Source organism: Engystomops pustulosus, chromosome 3 (genome assembly GCF_040894005.1).
Source record: "Engystomops pustulosus chromosome 3, aEngPut4.maternal, whole genome shotgun sequence".
In the NCBI taxonomy this organism is placed as follows: domain Eukaryota; kingdom Metazoa; phylum Chordata; class Amphibia; order Anura; family Leptodactylidae; genus Engystomops; species Engystomops pustulosus.
Genome location: NC_092413.1, coordinates 121964248 through 121989496, shown reverse-complemented (window position 1 = coordinate 121989496; position 25249 = coordinate 121964248). Strand labels below are relative to the sequence as shown.

Here is a 25249-nt window from a genome sequence, read left to right as displayed (position 1 = left end):
AAGTATCACTTAAAGGACACCTGTCATCAGGTCTGTGTCACTTGTCCTGTCACTACTACCTGTTGGAGCAGCTCACAAGGATCCCATCACAGCCTTTATCTAGTTATTTCATACATTATTCATGTTAAATCATCTATTTTTTTTATCATGTAAATGAGGCTGGTCACATGGTCAGAGGCAGTGATGTCACCCCTGTTACCCCTCCCCTCTCCTCAACCTGCTCATGTCTGTGTGTAATGTATAGTAAAGCATTGCTAGTGTGTGTGCTGCATCTGCTGACATGCTGCATCCTTCTAATATACAGGTGAGAGACACAGACATCAGCTACACATGAATCTGACATGTTCTGCTGTAACATGGCTGCCTGGAGCTGCTGTATCTCTATTAAACACACACACATGCACACACAGGCTGCAGGGGGTGTGGCCACCAGCACCAGGAAGCACATCATTATACAGCCTCACATCATTTGACAGCCTGTATAATAATGTGAGGCTGTATGTTATGCACTGGGGGTGTGGCTGTGCCTTCCACTCATGAAAGGTGGACAGCTTGAATATGCTAATGACTCATTGGACATTTCACAGGTCATTTGCATACAGCTTTAGGACCTCATTGCTTAGGCTTCCAGGCCTGTAGAGGGACAATGAAGGGATAGAGGCAATGCTCTCTAATGGCAGTTTATGAAAATATATTTAGTTTAGGGGGGTTATTTTGCATGACGGGTTCTCTTTAAACTGATGTGCCAACCACTTCTCCCAAAGTTGTCTGTGGGGACAAAGTCACATGAATCCAAGGAAAACACGAAACTCCGCAACAGTGCTTGGTAAAAATATTCGTCTTCCACTGAAGAACTCTTTATTTTCGGCAAATCCAATAAAACGTGGCAAGCATAATCCCCGCAAGTGCATATGAGGTCATAAAAGCCTACATGTTTCTGGTGCACAATGCACCCTTAGTCATGCACAAAGTCACATGGCTTAGTATTTGTGTCCTGACCCCCATTAGTTAAAGTACAAAGGATATAACCTTTAGCTGTAGGGCAATTTACATTCTTCAAAAAACATGTTAACAGTTCAGCACTTTGTAATAAAGTTTCTTCTTTATTTGTCCATCACATTAAAACATTACAGAGAATATCTGTGGTCCATATTTAGCAGCATGAAATAGAATACAGATATGCTATGTTATATTTTAATATGATAGGGAAATAAAGAAAAAACTGGACTTTTAACTTTTTTTAAGCATCAAAATAACTTAATATTTTACCTATAAATGACAATACCTGATCATAAACTGGAAATCGCATACGAAATTCTCTCTCCTCCAGCTCGTCTTCTGTAGCATTAGGGCCAAGGCTTTTACTTTTATATTTATAGAGGCTGCTTTCTTGCTGTTCCTGTATTCTAGCACTCTCCTCTTGCTCATCCCACTCATTGATAATGGCCTAAAAAGATACACATATACATTCATTATAAACCACACAAAAAATACAGTCTTGCATATAAAATGCAATTTCTAACAAAAACACAAAGCAAATAAAAAAAAAAAAAACGGACCTGACATATGTGCCTGAAAAGCTCCAGAGACTTCTGATCCATTTCCCCTTTTGAAAGAACATGGGTGGATAAATAGAGTAACCCATTGACAAGAAGATGCTCTTTTGTCAGACAACTACTTAAATCCTTTCCTTGAGGAGTTCGGTCTTTGCAGGGATATTTTTGCGAAAGTTTTTTAAGGCTTTTCAGAATATCAAGGGAACTAACTGAACACAAACTGTCGGCATGTGAAAAGTATGTTGGAAATGCTTCGGAAGTAGATGGAAAAGCGAGAAGTGAAGAAATCAGATTTGAAATCTTGGATGGAGAAATCAAAGAGCTGTTCATTGTGACATAGAGCTCAGAGGCGATTACTCTCATTCCATGTTGAATTTGCAAAACTGCAGCTTGAAGTGGAGTGACCACATCTGGATAGAGGGAATACTCTTCTGAAAGACGTTTTCTGAATTGCTGTTGTGATCGCTGCCATGTGACTTCTTCAGACAACAGGTTAAGTATACCCTGCCGTGACTTTGTACCCTTGCCACTTAGGGCTTTTAGAAGACGTGTAGCAAAATCCTGGATAGAAGACATTTTGCCAATGCTGTTGAGGTAGTTGTGAACGTCCTGGTACAAGGTGTTATAGGTCGGACTTGCGGGGCGGTAAGCCTGCTTTTTGGAAAGATTGTATATCACAGCTTTCAGTTTCTGAATTCTTTGCAGCAGTGCCCTGTAAATAAAAAAAAAATGAAAGAAAAATTAACACAGACAAAAACATATTTATAGCAACAATATGACAAAGTTTAAAGGACACCTACCATCAGTTTGACTGATCGTAGATGTCCAGCATTACACACCAGTTTCATTATGCAATTATGCACCAAGTGGAACAGTTTTTAGTGTATAAAGAAAAAGTACTTTTGCTAAGAAAATGACTTAAAAAATATGTAAATGATAAGGAGGCCCTCACATCACCTGAGCCCTTCTCTGCATTGCTGGGTTTTCATTTATTCCACCTTCTTGCTTCCGGCCGAAGAGCTAGGAGCCAGAGAGCGGGAGCAAGAGGTTTGCGGAATAATTTTTTTAAAAAATGGTGATGCAAATCTAGGCCCCTCCAGATCATTTACATATTTTTTTTTTGGGGGGGGGGGGTTTGTGGTAAATGTCCTTCAAGGCTACAGTTGTTTTTTGAAAATGGGTAACAAAATTAGCAATTTAGGAGTCAGTCTTTGTAGCTGTACAGGACTAGTTAGTAGGTACAAAGGAAGCCTTAAAAATATGACCCAAACAATGTGTCACTTCAGCCCCTAACTTTTGGCGTCATCTTACAGAGTAGAATCTCAGATTTCAGATCACCGAACTGTAGATACACATAGACTGGAACAGGTTCTTTATCAGCAATGCAAATGACCAAATATAGATTATAACTGTCTGTTTCTCCAGTTCTGTAAGTCATAAAACCACCTGATGTAAAGATGAGATTCTTAAGCATAAGTATTAGAGAACCGAAGACAGGGGCGCCTGCGGTGACAATCCTCCTTGCAGCCTATGAACTTAGGAAAAAGGGGACTCTTCTATGCTCATTTTCACATGACTTTGAAGGTGATTTTCTTTCTATAGGTAAACAAGCAAGATCTCACATAAAAGAGGGAATTCTAGGAAGGACATTTCACACCCCCATCTGTGGGACAGTGTCCCTTAAATTCCTTAATGAATTATGACTTACATGCACGACATAATGCCATTAAGGATGTATGAAAAGAGCTCACGGCCTGAGCGCTCTTCATACATGATTGCTCATATTTGGCTTTGCCGGTGGCATGTGGGAGCCACCAGCTTGGAGCTGGTCATCAATCTGGTCATCAGGGAGCGATGATCCGCTGCTATGACAACCTGGAGTCTGTATGAAACTCCAGGCCCTGTCATTTAGTAGGATCTAGATAAAATGTTTGATTTCATTTAAACATACACTGAAATCGTGAATATAAAATCTGCCAAAGTAACAGAAAAAAATTGATAGCAGTAGGTCATATTCTGGTGACACACCTCCTTTAAAGACATCACATAACACTGTTAAATAGGTAATTGAAAGGAAGTTGGTCAGAAAACTCAGACCCCACCTTATATGAGGGTGAATGTGTTTTTGCAAGGCATCATCATCAAGCTCTTTTCCCGTAAGCAGGCTACATGACAAATTGCGAGTCTTCCATTCAAGGTCCAGTTCATGAAGCTGAAAAAAAAATGTTACAAAATAAATATAATTTAGTCCGGTTAAGTCAACACATACATGATACACTATGTACAATATTGATAACATATCATTTTTAGCATTCCCCCAGTCCCCACAGAGCATAGTACATACTCTGCCAAAGTGTTTTTGTATTAAAAATTGGTATTACAGAAAAAAAAGATATGTTATAGTGTACCTTTCATTAGCATCTGCTGTGTGACTAGGCACTCGTCCACTGGGAGTGGCTGGAAAGGAGCATTTCCCCCCCCCCACCACCCTTGGGAAACTGCTGCTCCATGTGTCCTTTTCAAATTTATGAAAACACCCATCACTTGGCTTAGCAACGCCCCCTGCTTCTCTACAGCCAATCCCGATTGTGGGGAGTTATTCGTATATTTGAAAAGGACACATGGAGAAGCTGTTTTCCAAGGTGAAAGGTACAATATAACTTTTTTTTCTGTAAAACCTATTTTTTTTTATACAAAAACACTTTGGCAGTGTATGTACTATGCTGTGTGGGGACTGGGTGAGTGCTAAAAATGGCTCTCCTGGTGACAGATTCCCTTTAAAGTGTTAAAGTGTTACAAACGGATTTACAAATTTTCGAAGCATTTTTTAATATTTTTTTAAAAATACAGTGCAGGTGATGATGCAAACTTCTAACAGGAAAAATTACAACATGATAGAATAATGCACAAAGTATTATATGGAAGGAACAATTCGTCATGGTAAATTTGTTTGTAAGGCCTTTTTGAAACGTTCATTTTTGAATCATCATGAAACATTCCACTCCAATATTCTATGCACCTTGTATTTGACCATCCTTTTAGAAATATAGGTTGAGTAGATTTAATGGTAACTCTGCCGCTTAAAGATGACATAGTTGTATAGGTCAACCATGAACATTCATGTTATTCCTCTCTCTGCATATGTCTGTATGCAAATACATGTTACTAAACTCACTCACCTCTTCTTCTGCATACTGTAATTTGTATTTCCGTTTTAATGATGGGTCAAAGGTAGTTTGTGGAAGCCAAAGATTAATCTGTAGCAAACCCAAATTTATCCACAGAGAACCTCGATGGGCTGCTTCAGAGGCTGGAACTGCATCATCGAAATCATCATAAAATTGCTGAAGACAAGTCAACCAGAGCTTAACAATGTCCCCAGGTAACCTTTTCTCACTAGACCAGTCTCCTAGGAAATCCTGGATATAGTGAAACGCAGAAAGGTCTTTCATTGGAAGATGGTCACAATACTGCAAAAATTCCTCTTGAAGGCTTTCTGGTACAAGATCCTTCAGCGCAACAAAATGGTGATACAACAAAAGGCCCTGAAGTCTAGCATCTGTGTTTCTGTATAAAAAAAATATAATAATCACAATATTTCCTTGACAGATATACAAGTGTTAAAATGAGTTCAGACAAAAATCATTTGTACAATTTGCATGTTACAGCAATTACTTTATATTTGCCCTTTAACTATGCAGATGTGTTCTGTAAACCAATCCCCCGCAGGAGTCCCTTAACAGATGCCAGTAGAGATACTGTTGCAGCTTCCCTGACAATCCTCATTTCTATCTCGCAGTTATGGTTTAAAGAGGTTGTCCAAAATGACACACTTAGGGTGCGGTCACACGTTGCAGTTAAAACTGCATCGCAATCAGCTTTGAGGTGGTTTTAGGTGCAGTTTTGTCAATTTAGCAGGTGAAAGACCTGAACTGAACGGGTGAATTTGATTTTGAAGGGGAAACCTGCTCCACAAATGTCATTCACTCATTCAGTTCTTGTCTTTCACCTGTTAAATTGACAAAACTGCACCTAAAACCTCCTCAAAACTGATTGCGATGCAGTTTTAACTGCAACATGTGACCGCACCCTTACTGTGTCTAACAATACCAGAGTACCCATACTCTGCTCTCTGCGTTTCTGTGGTCCAGCAGGAGAACAACTTGTCATCGCTGGTCTGTGTTCATATCTAGGGGTTCAGTGGTGAAGTATTCAAAGCCCTGCAATGTGCTAAAAGGAGGGCTGCAGAGATGAGAGTATAGGATCTACGTTTTTTTCTAAACCACCTGGAATCCATCAGGGACAATGCATTAAAAAAAAAAAAAAAAAAAAAGTTTATTTTATACAAGTGCAAAATTTAGGGCAGTTTCACCCTGCTGTTTTGGTCTGTGAACCACAAATCATGCAGTGTTTTGTGGCACATACCCACATTACTGCTGGGGATGGAACTCCTTACACGATAGAAGCCTATGGTGTAAGGAGATCCTGCTTCTTTCTTTTACTAAACAGCAGCGCTGAGACTACAACTATGTTTACACAGTCACCACTGATGTTTAGTGGTGCATCTGTTTGAAGTTCAACAACGGCACCAACAACAGCAGTGTGATTCTGCTTGGAGACTAACAGGAAATCAATGGGAATTACCAGATGATGGAAGATGAGAAAGAACTGACGTCTTGGTGCGTGCAATGAACAGCGCACCGATACCAGACATCACTGAAAAGAAGAGGACCTGCTGGGAGGGGGCGCCTGTAAGGTGAGAACACATCTTGTTTTTTTTCCGGGGGGACGCAGGCTGCAGGCTACATCCCCGGGGGGACGCAGGCTGCAGGGTACATCCCCGGGGGGACGCAGGCTGCAGGGTACATCCCCGGGGGGACGCAGGCTGCAGGGTACATCCCCGGGGGGACGCAGGCTGCAGGGTACATCCCTGGGGGGACGCAGGCTGCAGGGTACATCCCCGGGTCCCAGTCCCAGTTTTTGGGTTAAAATTAGGGGTCTCGGCTTATCATCTAGTATATATGGTATATTTCTTTTTATTAAAGCAAATGGGTGTTAATAAAAATAATCTTTAAAGAAGCTGTAGTTATGTACCTATTAAAAAAATAACTCTCCAAAGAAACTAAAGATAGGTACCTAAAATCCGCCAAGGAAGAAAATGCCATATTCGTCCAAAGAACGGAACTGATTTCATGCAGTTGTTGAAGTCTCTCAGCCCCTTCTCCAAGGCTCACACGGGAAGACAAAAGGACTGGAAGTTCATTCATATTCCATGGTAATGCATTGCTACTGCCTGTCAGAACTTCAAAGATGCATTTGGACAACACAGCTCTGTTTAATATACCAGGACCCTGGAGAAATTTAAATAAATAAAAGCATCTCACACTTTTCAGTAATAATCTGTTGTAATTTTCCAGGGATGCACTGCGGGGTCCCTATGTAATTAGACATTTCACAGAGTTTCTGCCTTGCTGCTTGTAAGAAGAAATTCAAAGAAGTTTCAGAAAAAAAAGCACATGAGATGAGAAGGATAAGCAAATTAATCACTTCACTCTGATAAGATGGACCAAAGTTTCTTGTAGTCACATATACAACTAATTTATGTAAAGTTTGTTGAAAAACAGGTAACCTTAAAGAGGACCTGTCACCCTCAAAAACACCACTAGGGGCTGCTTACTAAAGTAAATTAAGCAGCTCCAAGTGCTAAAACAAACGGAGCAGTAACGCAGCCACATCTTTTTTGCAGCCACGGCACAGTACAGTGAGCACTCCTGGTGCTCACCATACAGAGTCCGGGCGCCACAGACACCAAGGGGGAACGTATATCCGGCCAGCTGGATACACGTACCCCCAAACGCTCCTGTGAATACATTCTTGGGGTGCGTTCACACGTTCAGTTTTCCTGGTGCAGTTTTTCAAATCAAAAGCAGGTGTGGCTAGTAATGAGTAAGATCGTATCATTGAGAGAAGCTACTTCTCTCCTCTGTTTTCACTGTCACTGGCTTGGACATCAAAAACTACATCTAAAAAACTGAATGTGTAAAGGCACCCAAGTGAGAAACATTAAAATAGAAGTGTAATGGTAGGCAGGGTTATTTTTTAACATACCTTCATAGAGAGTTCCATCAGACTTTGTGGACTTTCGGTATCCTCCAGGATGGTATGTATTTTCCAGGATGACCAATAGTCTGGGTCTGTGGTTATAGTACTGTGCCAGAAAGATGACAATACGTTGCTTATCAACTCTGACCACAATAATGCAACATCACCAGAATTAATCTGTAAAGAGAAATTTTAACTTAAGTGCACAATACTTCTATTAAAAAGAAAAATCAAACAGGTACAGAAAAAACCCTCTAACAGTTTATTAGCCACCCTGAGCCAGCACCTACAACTGGGATATCCACATACATTCAAAAACATAAATAATGTAATCAATTTAGCCCCTACGTCTTATTAAATATCCACAGAGATATAACGCATAAGAAGCAAACAAATAGCAAGAGACAAATAAAGCAATACCACAGACTGCCGACTAAGGAAACAGAAGGCTCGAAGCTGCTCCACAGATACGGATGTATGACCGAGACAAAATGCAACCAACTGGTTCAGGTCTGACTGTATGTTCTTTCTGAGGAATAAAACAAATAGTGGTCATTCAGTAAAATAACAGCATGTACCATTTCTAAATACAGATGTGTAACATACTCACCTAGCATAGTAAGAATGGGACAACAGGTCTGTAATCATTTTGTATTGCCACAAAAGCATAAGGTACTCCATTCCAGGCCACATTTGAACCTGACTAGACAGCTTTGCTAAACATTCTTGGTTTAGTGGTTCACACACACTAAAATCTTCACTCTGGTCTCCAGGACCAAGAAGAATGCCTTGTTTCCTTATCTGTGATCTCAATAATTCCACAGACTGGGTTAGCTTGTCTTAAATGAAACAAAAAAATATTGGTATAAAAAAAAACCATTCATATTCACATGGTGAACGTGATTTACATAAAACAATTTTGGAACGTTTGGGGCAATGGCAGGGCTCCCACGAGTAGCAGCTTTAAAGTGGGATGTGGTCAACATCTTTCCACAGCCATACGGCTACATACGTCCTATTTGCACATGCCCCGTACAGAAAGGACATTTATAAACATTATAGGCGTCACATCTCTTGAACCATTTAGAAACAAAATTTTTATTTCATATTTAACAGAAGAATCTTCCCTCTAACATATTGGATGCATATGCTGGATGGATTATGTATAGATATTTAACAGAACCAGAGATATCCACCCTTAAACTTGTACTAAAAAAAAACTTTCTATTCCCGAATTTAGCTTTAAGAGTGGATATCTACAGTTCTGTTAAGCATCCATGCACAATCCATGTATTATAGAGACTCTCCTGTTTAATATGCACTTGAAGTGTGCCCCCCCTGTCAGCTGAAGGCAGAATACAGAAGAAACTGCAGGAGACTTTGACATCTTGGGGACGTGTCTACGGCCACAACAGACGGATATGGCGCCCGGGCTTGGTACAGTGAGAACAACAACTGCTCACCGTTCTGAGACGCAAAAAGGCTACTATTTTCTATGCAGAGGGGCAGGGTGAGCAGCATTCACCCTTTCCTGCACTATCTACCGGTTGCCCCCATAAACAGGATCAGAAGTGAGCTACGGACACGGGAGTGAAAAGGGGTTCACCCTGAGATACAGTGGAACCGAGGAAAATCTTCTATTTTAACTTAAGAAGAGGTGGTGAGATTGATCATCGATCGCTACTAATATTGAGTAGAGCACTGACAGTTTTGAATATATAGACGTTTGGCTTGTTTGGGAGTTTTGCCTGGTTAGTCGCTTCTCAAAGGACTTTTTAACCCCTTGTTCCAGTCTTTATTGCATATTACAAATTCAATTTATACATTTATTTATATTTAACCATTTGGGAGACTTTACAAGTGGAGAGAAAAGCCCAAAAACCAAAGAAAAACTTACCTGAATCAATGTCTTCTTGATAATTTGCTTGAAGAATGGAGATCCAAGCTTGCAACAAATTGTACTTTGTTTCCCAAGCTAAGCAAGCTGCTTTTAGCCTGAAGATTTCCAGCTGCCATGCGCTGTCTTGTTTCACTGGCCTAAGGTCTATTACAGCAAGTGGAGCACCAATTGCTTTTAATTTCTGCACACACTGTACTACAGAGTCCTCCTGTGAAAATGTGAAAAAAACATTTGCACATTAAACCAAAGAAATTCATACACATACCACAGGGACATAGCAAGCATCAAACCATTTACTTATAATCTATACTGCTAATGCTTTATTCCAGCAGATATTGTTTTTATACATTACAAAAGATGACACAGATGAATGGAAGGGTTGTTGGGTGTACATAACTTATTTAAGATACAAATTATTCAGTGGAATACTACGGTCCAGCATTGAGGCTTTGGGACTGTGTACTAATCTGAAGAACTGAAAAAATATCAAAAGGTTCAAGAGCCTATATAGTCAAGCAAAATTCACGATCAAGAACTTCCACCCTACATCATATTTATTGGAGATAAATATTAGGAATGCAATAAACATGTGAGGTGTATAGAAGATTTCTTTACTCAGAGTAGATGTGTATCAATGAAGGTTAGAAGTTATGATGGCATGCATAAATACCTTGAATGGCAGAGGTTTACCCAGTACTTTTTGCAACAATTTTATGCTGGCAGGTGACTGAGAGGATGTTGCAGACAGACAATCCTGAATATTCTCAGATAAGGACTGGACTTCTTGAGATAGCCTAAAAAAAAGCAAATTCGACATTTAATGAAAAAGATGTATAGGCAGTTACGCACGAGTTATGTTCTGTAGGTTTGTTCTCAAGTTGAAGTTGTATACAAGTCCGAACTGTATATTTTATAATTGTAACCCAAGTAAAAAAAATTTTTTTTTGGAATTTTATAAATGTCTATGTGACATTTGGATTTTAAAAATGTTGGGTTGTCATAATTAAGATTAACAATAAAGCTTAATTGAAGATACCTTTGATAACTGTTATAACTGTTTATAGTAGCCCAGGGCTAAAGTACAGTAAATTACCAACATTCAGAGGTCCGTTTTTAACTATGGGTTGTCTGTAAGTCGGGTGTTCTTAAGTAGGGTACTGCCTTTATTGACAACATATTTGTATTTTTAAGTTACATAGACTTGTGGCCAAATATATAATGTTATGCCGTATCCACACGGTGTAGATAGTTACAGGACCTTAGGCCTAGACAACAGTTGATATTATGCACAGCATAGCAGATAACATGCTGATTAATGGGGTACAACTGCTGCTCCCCCCAACAATCACAAGTAGGGAGAACCTGTGTACACTCATGGAGCATCAAGTTAAAGGGGTTATCCGGGTTTAAAAAATTTCTTATGGCCGGGCTGGGGACGGCTATTTAAACACAATAAACATGTACTTACCTCCTCCGGTGCTGCCGATGTCCCGCGCCGCGGCCCGTCTGCTCCGTGCGCCGGTTTCAGTACAAGGGTGCACAGGGTGCTTCCGGCCGGCCGGATGCTCCCATGCGCACCATCTCCCAGCGCTTACAACGCTGAGAGATAGGGACGGATGGGAGGAGCCGTCCACATCGCGGACCGGAAGCTCCCTGTGCGCGGCTTCCGTGCCCCTGTAAACAAACAGGGGCACAGATCGAAGGGACCGCGGCGCTGGACATCAGCGGCGCCGGAGGAGGCAAGTCCATGTTTATTATGTTTAACTAGCCCTCCCCAGCCCGGCCATAAAAAATTTTTTATACCCGGATAACCCCTTTAAGCACTGCCCTTTCGCCAGTAATCAATGGAGCAGTAGCATGTCTGATCATCCTGTTGCTTACAAGATGGTATCCCCCATCTTGTGGACCATGGATAACACAAGGAACTAACTTTCATGGGAAGACTAGCACAAATGCTGAACCAAAAAGACCTCAACAATTTGACCAGACACCAACCTGTGAAGCTCATTTCCAAAGAAGATTTCTGAAATCTGTTTTACTGAACGCTTTGCAACCCAATTCCAGTGAAGTGTAAGCAAGGCCAAGTCATCACGATCTAAGCCAACATTTTCAGACACCTGTCTGAACCTATCACGCCACCTGAGACATGAGAAAACCTAAAAAAAAAAAAAAAAAATTACAAAAAACTAAGACACTATAATAAGAAAATGAAAAATCTCTGAACCTTCAAGAAAAAAACAGCAAGTTTATTCCCCAAACCATAAGAGGCATATGGTCAACCAAAGCTGCTTCAAATTTAGCCAGTCAGGTGCTGACTAAAATGCTCTTAGGTCACATATTTAGTTTTTAAATTGGTGATTGCCATGAATGTGTAAAGCAGATGTATTGAGTAGCGCTGTGAAGGATTGAAATAAACACATGTTACAGAGAGAGCTGCTCATGATCAAAAATAATTTTTACAATAATGATCATGTGATGTAACGTTTGGAAAGCTTGTAAAGATCTCTACCCGGTGCTCATGGTTAGCTTGTAAAAGCTAGAAGACATTTAAAGCAATACTAAAGAAAAAAAATGTAGGACTGAAATCAATCTGGTGTACTTAAAGGGATAAATCCACGAAGACAAATTTCTCATATCTACTCAGGATAACAAAAAAAAAAAAAAACACATTCTCTATGTTATTATCTCACTGTTATTAACAAAAATACAGCATTTCACAGATATAAGTCCAACCTGTCTCTATCAGTACTGGTGTAAATAATTTCAGTTGCCCCCTAGACACGACTCTCTAACCTCTGACTTGGGGTCGGGCTGCCATCTTGGATTTCTGTGCGAGATCATGCAGATGAGATTTCTGTCTCTCTCTGCAGTGTGACTGTAGCCCTGCCCCCTGCATGGACACACTTACATCCTGCCAGGAGATTGGGAGGAGACAGAGAGGGTGAAAAAAAATACAAGCAGATAAGTGATTCGGGGAAAGGGGGAGGCAGGCACATAGCTGTGAGATGTAGCAGAGCTCACAGTGTAACAGTGGAAAAGTCTTTCAGCCTCTGTGTAATAGGTATTATGCATCTCATGCAACTCTGATCTGTCTCATCTCTCTTTCTATGTGTTACTGTTAGTACAATGCCAGAAGCCAGATGGAAAGTGTATTTCCAACTGAACCCCGATAATCTAACCACATTGTCACCCCACAGAACTAGATGGATAGTAATGTGTCTGCAGAGAGAGTCCCCGCCCAAACCCTGGCATTTTGCACCGAGCAGGTTATAGGAGCTAGAACAGCAATAAAACTGGTGAAATTGCAAAGTAAGGGGTTAAAATGATCTTTATTGTGTTAACATCACTAGTGGATTGAAATGTGAGAATTTTCTTTCGTGGGAAAACCCCTTTAATAAAGAGAAATAAAACTCAAATGTTGACCAAATCCCACCTTACTAGTTGTTTCATCTGTCAACGGGGAAATGCTAGACTCAAGATATTCATATACTAGCATATCCCAGAGGTCAAAAAATGCAGCAAGATGGGCTATCACTGGATGAGGAAGGTCTTGATGGACAGCTGGATCTATTCATAAAGAGCAAGAAGAAGAAAAAAAAATATTGCAGTCTTGTATATTAGCTAAATTGAATTATATAATACAAAATTTAGACATACCAGAACATACAAAATTACAAACATATTGTGTAAACTGAAGTAAAACCGGTCACCAACTTTTACCCCACTAAACTAACAGTACCCTACGATAATGTATGACATGTCCTTCTAGAATTGCCACTTATGAAATCTCGCCTTTACCTAAAAAAATCTGTTTCAAAGCCAAGTGAAATTGTTTATTATCAGAGAAGAGTCAGGCTCAGAGGCAGAGGGAGAGCATCACTAAAGATGTCTATCTTGGGTTCTACAGCAGCTACAGCCATTTTATCTAACAAATCACATCTGTGAGCCAGAGATATGGGCAGTTAAATTCATAGTTGGCAAAGACAAGCAACAGAAAAAGATCCAATTCCGGAAATTAAATCTATCCCTCATCTAGGCTGGTGAAGGTTCAGCTTTAACCTTCACCATTACAAACAAAATGTGTCATGCGGGGTGGAAAAGTCACAACAGGGAAACACAAGGCATTTATTTAAAATATCGTAAAAAGGGCAAGATATCATAAAAAAGAAAGCTAGAAGCTACAGTCCTTTCCACCAATAAAGCTGGGTTAAGCAAAAGGTGAAACATAATATTTTTAAAATTATTTTTATATTCTAACAATTTTTTTAAATCCACACACACAGACAAACAGTTTTCACTGCAGTTTCCTTTTCACTATAACCAGTCATATACAAGCATTCCATAAATCCTTTTGTATATCTCATGCAGGCTAGGATTTAAGGTTCACAAACTCAATGGATATACTTCTTCACTAGGACAACACACCAAACCTACCTTGATGAAATTCCACTGCAATTTTCAGTGCACTTTGTCGTTTTGGCTTCCGGGACACATGTGCCTCCGTAAATGACTGCTTTTGTCGATTGAGAAGTAGAATTGCTCTGTCAATAAATCAAATTTTTTTTAGTTTTAAACTCCAGCTTAGTTGTACTACAACAGACCTCTCAGCTTATTCTCAGATTAAAGAAAAAAAGACGCGCAAAAGTAAAAACACTGAAAGCAGAGGGCTACTCTTCAGAGTAAAGAAATATGATATAATAATACAAATAATTTAGCCTTCAACCATAAAAGAGCTGAAACCTCCATGCAGCAGTAACTGGTCCAAGGCCAAAATTCCATGTTCAGATTCTCTCAAACTACTATTTTTAATCAATACTTCTGACTCTACACATGTTCATCCTTTACATTAAAGAGGACCTGACACTCATAGGAGCTGCTTACTCAAGTAAGCAGCTGCTAGGGCTCCAAGAGGAAGCCTCTGATAACGCTAGCGGACAATGCCGCGCTGTACAATAGAAACGCAGGACAGCGCTGTAAGTATAATAAAACAGAATTATATATATATATATAAATATATAAATAAATATATATATAAATAAATAAATATAAATAAATATATAAATAAATATATATATAAATATATATATAAATAAATATAAAATAAATATATAAATATAAATAAATATATATATAAATATATATAAGTATAGAATAAGAAAAATGGCAGCACTCCGAGATTCAATGTGGTCAAAAACGTACTATTTTATTCCAGCATGTGCCATGCAACGTTTCAGCTCCCAAAGCCTGGAGCCTTTTTCAGGAAAAAGGCTCCAGGCTTTGGGAGCTGAAACGTTGCATGGCACATGCTGGAATAAAATAGTACGTTTTTGACCACATTGAATCTCGGAGTGCTGCCATTTTTCTTATTCTATACGTTGGATGAACTGTGATCCCGGTTGTGGGAGCGTGCACCTGAGTAATATTTTCCCTTTTTTTGAGTGCTGCTATATTCTCTTTTTTAATATATATATATATATATATATATATTTATTAAAAGCTTTGCTCCGTTTTCTGGATATGTCTTTATCTCATGAGCAAGACATTCCAGACCATAAAATGGCCACAAATGGAGGATCATGTGATCTTTAACTGTCCAAGAACAAATTGCCAGTTAGGGATCACATGACCCTCCATCTGCAGCCATTTTACGGACAGGAATGTCTGGCTGAAGAGGCAAAAGACAGGAGGCACCTAACAGCTGATAGGTGATGTGCTATACCCGGAGCAAAAAAATCGAACAGCTCTATCCATTGTCTTGCGGCAATTACAATGGCTCCCATGCACTTTAAAGGTCGGAAAATTCAGCTTTTAGCCTTTTGGCTTTGTGTTCTGAGAAAACGATTCCAAATAAAGAATTATTATGATTTACTTTAATTATACAAAGAACATTTTAAGATTTACCTGTTTATTACACTATCTAATTGGCTAAATATTTCCATATCTGGTTCCATTCCAGTTTCAAGTATGAGAGAATGTTTCACAATATCCAGAAATTGCATATTCCATCGAGGATCAAGTGGGACACAACTGTCACCTATATTTGGGGGAAAAAAAGTTTTAATTACACTTCCAAAATGCTGCAGTTTTGTTGTCTCCACAAAAATCTTCAAAATTTGAGTCTTATTCTTTGGGTAACTGCACAAGATGATTGCCAGCAGATTCACCTTGTGGAACTTCCATGCAGAAAATAGAGTAATAGAGTAATACATTTGCATTGTATTGTAAGGAATTGCTTGCAAGCCCATCCACAGTGGAAATACAGGCAGTCCCCGGGTTACATATAAGATAGGTTCTGTAAGTTTGTTCTTAAGTTGAGTTTGTATGTCGGAACCGTATACTTTATTATTGTAACCCCAGTGAAATTTTTTTTAGTCTCTGTGACAATTGGATTTAAAAAATGTTGGATTGTCATAAGAACCAGGATTAAAAATAAATCTTAATTACAGGCACCATTGATAACTGTTAAGGATGTTTGCTGTAGCCTAGGACTAAAGTACAGTAAATTACCAAAATCCAGAGGTCCGTTTGTAACTAGGGGTCGTATGTAAGTCAGGTGTTCTTAACTAGGGGACCGCCTGTACCTCTTTTGCTACAGAACTAAATGCCAATAAATTGGTGTGAATGCTCCAATATGAATACTCTGCTATTAACAATGTTAGTACTAAAGTATATTGCTGTTAGACAATAAGCTGAGAGTGGAGGGAAGGGGAGATATATATATATAATTGTAAAACCAGCCACAATTTTTTGGGTCTCTGTGACATTTGAATTTTAAAAATGTTGGATTGTCATAAGAAACCAGGATTAACACTAAAACTTAATTGCAGACATAATTTATAACTGTTACAGCTGTTTATTGTAGCCTAGGACTAAAGTATAGTAAATTATCAAATTCCAGGGGTCAGATTGTATCTAGGGGTCGTCTGTAAGTTGTGTGTTCTTAAGTAGGGGACTGTATGTATGTATGTATGTATGTATTAGCTGCAGATTTATTTCTTGTGGTAAAAACCTTACCTAATCTTGACGTATACAGGAGTTTCATTACACTCTTAATTTCTTCAGAAAGTGGACTGGAGTAGAACCTACTTAAAGCATGTGCCCCTGCCTCGATCTCTGTGCATACATGATCTGTTCATAAAAGAAGGAATATTTGTTCATGTATTTTTTTACCACAATCTAGTTGATACAAAGTAAATACAAATTAAACTGGACTTAGGGAAAGCAGCAACATGAAAAAGACAGTCTAAACACTATTAAAGGGTTGCCCACTTTAAGCAGATTCCAGCAAATAATTGTTACTGTTTTTGTAATGAAAAGTTATAAAATTTCACAATATGCTATGTGTATCAATTCCTTATGGTTTGTTTTATAGATCTTGTCTTTTTGCTGTCATGCAACAGGAAGCTTCATTGTTTACTTCCTGTAGATCAATGCCAGTCCATGGTCATGCGATTTCAAACAGGTGCATTGCTCGTTATAACAAACCGTGTAATCAAAGCTGTGTAATGCTACCGAGCTGTGCACCTGTGTGACAATATATAACTATGGACTGTTGTTTATCCACAGGAAGTAAATACTGGCGATTGCTGTAGGAAGTAAAAAGTTTAATAACTTTTTGTTACACCAACAATGCTAATTATTTTCTGTAATGTGCTCAATGTGGACAACCCCTTTTATATTCAGCAAAAAAGAAATAAGAGCCACATTAATAACAAACCCAGTTCAGAAGGCAATTGTTTGGCTATTTGGCACAGCCAGCGCATCCTCAAGTTCCAATCTAATGAGCTTGACTTCTCAATGATCAGCTGGACAGAATGTTGTACAACTAAAATGTCATCCATCCAAACATTTTCCATTTCCAAAGCATTAAAATTTAAATTATCTATGTTGGATGACTTTGAAATCAACTGAAGATCTTGTATGGCAAGGGGAATTTTTCTGCAATAGACATAAAATAAAGATGCACAACATAAGTACAATAAAACACAAACTTAATGAAGTGCCAGGTGTTAAACATGCAAATATATGCTAAGGTGAGCTTCAGACAACAGTGCTTGGCCTGTGGAGCACACACTGATTGGATTCTATAGATCAAGCACAGTGCAAGGGACAACAGATCGGCGTTGTTGCTCTGCCAGCAAGTAGGGATTTCTTGAATCTTCTTTCATTATGGAATCCAACTAGTCTCATATCCAGAGTCCCAGAGGGTCTGTGACAAATCCCTCCGAAGCACTTATGCTTCAAATAAAGATAAAGGTAATTTTTCAAGTGAACTACTGTAGGAGCACTTCTAACAAGCATATGCCTGTACGTCTGCTGGATGGTTAATCAGTTAACAACTTGGTGAAAGATTTCCATAGACAAAAAAACAACGGGATACTGAAAACAAGCTCTGTTACATACGTGTCATACAAAACATGTCCAACACAATACATCTTATAGTATATTTTGCTTCAATCAGTATTACCTGTTTTGTCTTAGACAATGTCTGTTTAGAATATACAGAAGAACCTGTCCATCTCTCAAAATAGTGGATAGGACAGAGTCCTCAGCAGAAAAGATGGCATCAGGAACTTTATCGGGCCACAAACCAATAGATAACAAACAACCTCCTTGTGTGGGTTTGAGAGCACACAGATGCCTCTTAATAATATCCTGAACTTGCTGAAAAAGAAAAGAAAAAATGCATAACATTTTTTTTCTATTCTCACGCTGCAATGATTAAAAATAGATTTTTGGGAGTGAAGCTATTCTGTGGGAATTGTAAGCAGAGTTATGTAGCTGGAAAGAAGGAAATGGACCTTTTATGGACCTTCCAATTGAGCAGCAGCAATTTGTAAGATGAAAATACATGACTACTGGTTCGGCAGCCAGGTTTAACAAGAATGTGAAATAGGCACTTTTGGTCCAACTGTGTGCATCAGACTAGAAGTTAGGTATTCTTAATTTTAACAAAACCTGCTCCTCCCTGTTGAACAGCATGTCTCCACTATTGTCATCCTAATTACGGTAGCTGGTCCCAAATCAGAACATGAACAGGCAGCACAGGGATACACAAACACAAGGGATAGCTACAGATCATAATACAATGCACTAGAGTACACTACAATATGCCCAAAGACAGACAAGAAAAAAAAATTTCTTTTGTGAAATGTTTTCATTATGCAAAGTCCATAAAACTTTTTAACCCCTTAAGGACGCAGGGTTTTTCCGCTCATTTCTCGCTCTCCAACTTCAAAAATCCATAACTTTTTCATTTTTACGCGTACAGACCTGTGTTAGGGCTTATTTTGTGCGTAACAAATTTTACTTTCCCGTAATGTTATTTATTTTAACATGCCGTGTACTGCGAAGCTGAAAAAAAATTCCAAATGTGGAAAAATTGAAAAAAAAAAACGTCACGTGCGTCACGTTCTCGTGGGCTCAGTTTTTTCGACTTTGACTGTGCACTAAAAATAACCCCTCAGCTTTATTTTTTGGTTCAGTGCGATCGCAGTGATACCAAATTTATATAGGTTTTATTGTGTTTTAATACATTTTCAAAAATTAAACAAATGTGTACAAAAAAGAAACATTTTTTTTTGCCATCTTCTGAAGCTAATAACTTTTTCATACTTTAGCGCACGGAGATGTGTGAGGTGTAATTTTTTTCTAAATGAGGCGACGTTTTCATTGCTACCATTTTGAGGTCTGTGCGACATTTTGATCATTTTTTATTTCATTTTTTATGTGATGTAAAAAGGTGTAAAAGTCGCATTTCGGAGATTTGGGCGCCATTTCCCGCCTCGGAGGTCACCGCCGTCCGAAGCCGTTTTTATATTTTGATAGATCAGGCATTTTGGGACGTGGCGATACCTAATATGTTTGTGATTTTTACTGTTTATTATGTTTTATATCCGTTCTAGGGAAAGGGGGGTGATTTGAATTTTTTATATTTTATTTATTTTTTTTCTTTTTAAACTCCCCCCCCCCCCACTATTTCTTAGACCATCTAGGGTACATTAACCCTAGATGGTCAGATCGCTCCTACCATATACTGCAATACTTCTGTATTGCAATATATGGCATTTTTGCAGCACATTCATTACAATGAGCCACTGGCTCATTGTAACGAATCTGCAGAAGCCATGTAGCCTTGTGTCAAAAAAGACCCGAGGCTACCATGGCAACTGATCGCCCGCGCGCCGCCGTCTTTTAAATGCCGCCTGCAATGAAAGGGTTAATAATTGCAAGCACCGACCGCAGTTATTAGCGGTGGGGGTTTTCTGCAATATGCAAAAACCCCCACCCTTGTATGAAGAGGACTCAGCCCGTGAGCCCTCTTCATAAACTCCTTATACCTCTGCGCCGTAGAGCTACGGCGCAGAGCGTTAATGGGTTAAGAAAGAAATTAATCTTTGGGTCATCCAGAATTGTGCTGACCTGGAAAATACGTTTGCAACAAGATTAACCCCTCACCAACATGTGGCGTAATACGATGTCACATGCCAGATGCACGGGTTGAGCACTCTCCATAGCCGGTAAGTCTTTGCTGCATATTGCAACAAAGGCTTACCGGTAACACCGGGTGTTTTCCCGCTGATCGTCAGCGGCGGCTTCATTCTGAGGATCATAGCTCCCGCCATCGCTATCAGCACATTGCAATGTATGAGGAGTAAAATCCCCATAAACTACCATACTGTAGTATGGCAGTATATGATAGGATCGTACAGACAACCTAGGGATGAAGTACCCTAGGGAGTCTGAAAAATAGTAAAAATTAAAAAAAATATATTATATATATTTATATACATATATACATATACATACATATATACACACACACACATATACACATACATATATATACACACACACACACACACATACATACACACACATACATACACACATATACATATACACACATACACACACACACATACATATATACACATACATATATACACATACATACATACATACACATACATACATATATACATACATATATACATACATATATACATACATATATACATACATATATACATACATATATTATATATATAATAAAAACCCTAAAAATTCAAATCACCCCTATTTCCCTAAAACTGATATAGATATAAATAAACAGTAAAAATCATAAACACATTGACTATCGACACGTCCGGAAATGCCCGAACTATCAAAATATAATAACGGGGTTTCACTGCGTTTAACACCGTAACGGAAAATTGCACCCAAAGTAGAAAATGACACTTTTGTGCCATTAAAAAAAAAAAAAAAAAAAAAAAATCTATAAAACGTGATCAAAAGGGTATATGTACACGCCATGCAGGCATACCGCCGTGTGTTGGAGAGGAGGTGACCCCTCCTCCCTCCATAGAGAATAGCGGCTCTATCTTTTTGCTGTGTGCGGCCCGGATCTGCACCGTATCAGCACCATGCCGCTATTGCCGTCTATGGGGACGTACATGCGGCAGCATGGACGTTCCCACAGACGGCCATGTGAATGAGCCCAAAGGTTGTACAGTCCTAAAATGATAGCAATGAAAAAGTCATCAAGTCGCAAAAAATGACACCTCCCAAAGCTCTGTACACCAAAGCATAAAAAAGTTAGTTAGTGCCAGAAGATGTCAAAATCCCCCCAAAAAATTTTGTACATGAGGTTTTAGTTTTTGTAAATGAATGAAAAATTTATAAAATCTATACAAATTTGGTATCCCGTAATCGTACCGACCCAAAGAATAAAGTTGACATGTCATTTGGGGCATACAGTGAAATCCGTAAAATCCAAGTCCACCAGAATACGGCACAAATGTGTTTTTTTATCAATTTCACTGCATTTGTAATTTTTTTCACGCTTCCCAGTACACAGCATGGAATATTAAATACCGCCATTTTAAAGTGTAATTTGTTACGCAGAAAATAAGCCATCAAAAAGCTCTGTATATGGAAAAATAAAAAAAAGTTATAGATTTTTGAAGGTGGGGAGTGAAAAATGAAAATACAAAAACGAAACAGGGCGGCGGCGGGAAGGGGTTAAATTTAGGGTCAAATGCATTTCATTGTTCATACATCGCAAGTCCACAAAACCATAACAAACTGAAGAATTATATCAACGGATTAATAAGGGCAAAACACAAAAACCATTAAAAAGAAACAGACATTTTTAATGTTCCTGTATCTCACCACTTCTATGTATTACACCATATCTAAATCTATCCCAAAAACACCAAAACATTACTTCACCTGCATACAACAAGGCCTCTGTAAATTGCACAAGAGTGTTTTGAAGTGGTTTGTAGGACTGTTTTAGGTTAACCCAATAGGAGAAAGGAAAAAAACAAAAAGTGATCACTTATTGGAAAAACTTACCTGCTGTACCAAAACTGTGGGCTGTGAGTAAACAAACACTTCACTACAGGCATTTTGGAAAGCTTGTTCCAGGTCAATTCCTCTTTGTAGGTGCTGGTGTATCAGAACACCAGCGTGGAGTAGATAAGAAAGATTGCTACAAGGAGAGCCTAAAAGTTGTGTACAAAAAATATAAGGGGGGGGGTATATATTGGTTGTTTTACACATAGAAGATAAGTACAAAAAAATAAACACACTCTGAACTTAATTTTAGCACACAAGCATCCGTCTACTCACCAATAACTGTGTCACTGATTTCTTTGTGTACGTTTATCAAAGCATTGCATAAATTATCTCCAACCAAGCCAAGACTGTTCAGCAAAGTATTCATATCAAACAAATCAATTACTGTGTCATGACCGTCTTCAGATATGAATAATTCAACTCCGCGATTCCTCATAGCTCTAGAGATTTCCCCATGCGAAGGGTCCATTGTCATAAAAAGCCTACAGAAATATTTTCATTAAATTGTTGAAAAAGATTGTGCGCAGTACAAGGCAAGTAAAACTAGCAAAATTTTTAATTAATGTACACAAAAAAACTGTGATAAATAGTACGAATACCAACAAATGAGAATCTTTAACATTCAATATCATTTATATAAACAGGCATTTTAAAAAAATTTCAGTATACCAAATTAGAAAAATTATTTTATTTACTTTAAAAAAAAAAGTACGTGAATTACAAAAATGACTTTTTTACCTGAAGTTTGGGTGTGGAGTTATAGTTGGAGTGGTTCCATCAATGACTCCTCGCTCACTGACAGTAAGGACTCCCCCTGGTTCAAGTAGTGCATTGAGTCGATCCAGCACAGAAGAACTTTAACAAAATAAAAAATGTGACGAAAAAATAGTTATTCAGCAGAAGAAAATATAATATGTGGAGGCGATTTAGCTACACAGGGGCCGAGATGTAAAAAACCTGAACAGAATGTGCGCGATGTGCATCTAATATGTGAGCATCACATATTTAACCCCTTAACAACCAGGCCCTTTTTTGTTTTTCTGTTTCCATTCTTCCCTTCCCACCTTCAAAAATCTATAACTATTTTATTTTCCCATGTACAGAGCTGTGTGAGGGCTTGTTTTATGCATAACAAATTGCACTTTAATATTCCATGCCATGTACTGGGAAGCGGGAAAAAATGCATTTGCGCCATTTACTTGTGGGCTTGGATTTTACAGCTTTCACTGTATGCCCCAAATGACAATGTCTCCTTTATTCTTTGGGTTTGGTACGATCACAGGGATAACAAATTTATATAGATTGTCATACATTAACAAAAATAACTTTTTCATACTTGAGTGTACAGAGTTGTGTGGGATGTCATTGTTTGCAACTTTTGATGTTTTCAATGCTACTATTTTAAGAAGTGTACGATCATTTTTACTGAATTTGTTATATTTTTCACAATGATAAAAAAGGGTAATTTTCAACTTTGGGTGCCATTTTCCATTAGGGGGCTAAACGCCGAGAATAACAGTTATTATATTTTGATAGATTGGATATTTTGTGACTCTGATACCCAACATGTGATTTTCAATTTTAGGGTTTTAAAATTTACTTTTAAATTAAACTTTTTAAAAACGTTTCATTCATTTAATTTTTTACTTTTTTTCAGAACCCCTAGGGTACTTATAACCTAGGTTGTCTGGTTGATCCTACTATATACTGGGAAACTACATTGTAATAACGCACATTGTAATAAATGGGTTAAAACCAGAGAGCTTAGGGTCTTTGTATGACTTGAGACTTTCATTAGAAACCAATCGAATTTAATATGGCGGCACCTATATGCTGCTGGGATTTAAATTAAAGCCTCTACTATTACATCACACTTTGATAAGTGTTGTGCGTTGTAAAAGCAATTTGTGAGCACCATGCGTTTGTCTCTAGTATGCAAATTTTGTACATGCAATATTTGTCTAATATACAGGTGTTATTTGCCTTTGTATAACTAGGGGTATAGGGTGACCGGTACTATGATTGTGCTATGAATTAACTGTCATAGTCATGTACAAATTTATGATATTTCACACGCGCCGGAATCATTGCTCCAACAACAGAATAGAGTACAGATAGACTAGCCAGTCTTATGGTGAGCCAGATTTATAAAAGTGTTTGATGGATCATAAATCTTGCATCATTTCTTGGTAGGACATCTACCACCAGTATTGAGGACACTAAATACTGGTGTGTGCCACTTCTATCAGTATCTGTTCTTCTTCTTCTTATTCATAGTTTTTACAAAAAGGATTTTAAAATTAAGCTTGAGGGGCTCTAGGCTCCAAAAGTTTTAAATGTTGCCTGGAGACACTCAGGCTCCTTTACATACTTTTTAAAGATTTTTATTTTTAAAAAAGAAGGGCATAAGAAGCTTAAAGAAAAGTAGATCCTGCCCAAAGGGGTACAAACCTACTAGATCAGTGTGCTTGGTTTACTATATTTGATCCTGGTGATAAATGTCCATTAAAGCCTTTGGAGCTTTACTTGCTGGGCTAGTTTACTCCAAAAGACTTTTTCATATCGAGCCACGCCCCTTTTGACACACTTGTCTGGAAAGCATCTAAACCTCAACAAATGTGACAACAGCCCCAATTGCCATCTCTTCAGTTAGCTGATGAAGGCAGGAGGAGAGGTGAAGGGAGAGGGTTGAGTAAGGAGGGGAGGATTAAAACAGAAACATGGACTTGGGCTATCCAATTCCAGAACTCAGCTCCACCCCAGTGGCTTGAGAAAGCGCCACTGAGCGCGAAACGGCCCCGTTGTCAAGGCTTGCTTCTCCCTGCATGTGATTTTACGCTTCTTCACCCGAATAAAGGACATTACACTTTTCTAACAAGTGGGTGAGTGCCGTTACTTTCTTACCTCAAGTAGGTTTATATATAATGCTGTAGTTATGTTTATATATAATATAATGCTGTAGTTACACGGATGCAGAGACATTTCTGTTTAATCCCTGAACTGAGTGGTTTTGCCCAGCATAAGCCAATAATATGTAATCACTGTGTTGTTCCTTAGAGGCAGAAGTAATCAATCCCTACACCATCCCCCAGGTGCTGTGTACGGGTCATCCAGCTCAAGTTGATTAGTCCTGTCAGTTCACGCAGCTCCTGTTTATGTGAAAGTAATGTTTTCATGTATGGCAGCCAGGGCACCAAGGGCACCCAACTTTCTCAAGGTCCTGAATTTTATAATTTTTTTTATAAGCAAAACCACTCAATTCAGGGATTAAACAAGATATCTTTGTGTGTCGCTACAGCATTCTCAAGGTATGTTTGGTTCACAATGC

The 25249-nt window shown here is 38.6% G+C and overlaps 1 protein-coding gene across 2 annotated transcripts in view; it reads right to left on the bottom strand.

Annotated features, from left to right (window-relative positions):
* Positions 1–25249, bottom strand: part of MDN1 (midasin AAA ATPase 1) — a 178012-nt gene that overhangs the window by 52052 nt on the left and 100711 nt on the right. For both annotated transcript variants that reach the window (XM_072141954.1, XM_072141952.1), the window contains exons 45-64: positions 22660–22776; positions 22195–22403; positions 21919–22067; positions 18026–18222; positions 17276–17496; positions 16573–16686; positions 15460–15592; positions 13993–14099; positions 12992–13125; positions 11554–11714; positions 10229–10352; positions 9556–9766; positions 8269–8497; positions 8079–8187; positions 7665–7835; positions 6693–6907; positions 4736–5123; positions 3659–3768; positions 1560–2268; positions 1286–1447 (exon numbers count right to left, since the gene is read on the bottom strand). In XM_072141954.1, the coding sequence (XP_071998055.1) occupies positions 1286–1447; positions 1560–2268; positions 3659–3768; positions 4736–5123; positions 6693–6907; positions 7665–7835; positions 8079–8187; positions 8269–8497; positions 9556–9766; positions 10229–10352; positions 11554–11714; positions 12992–13125; positions 13993–14099; positions 15460–15592; positions 16573–16686; positions 17276–17496; positions 18026–18222; positions 21919–22067; positions 22195–22403; positions 22660–22776 (3970 nt within the window). The remainder of the gene's footprint in view (positions 1–1285; positions 1448–1559; positions 2269–3658; positions 3769–4735; positions 5124–6692; positions 6908–7664; positions 7836–8078; positions 8188–8268; positions 8498–9555; positions 9767–10228; positions 10353–11553; positions 11715–12991; positions 13126–13992; positions 14100–15459; positions 15593–16572; positions 16687–17275; positions 17497–18025; positions 18223–21918; positions 22068–22194; positions 22404–22659; positions 22777–25249) is intronic.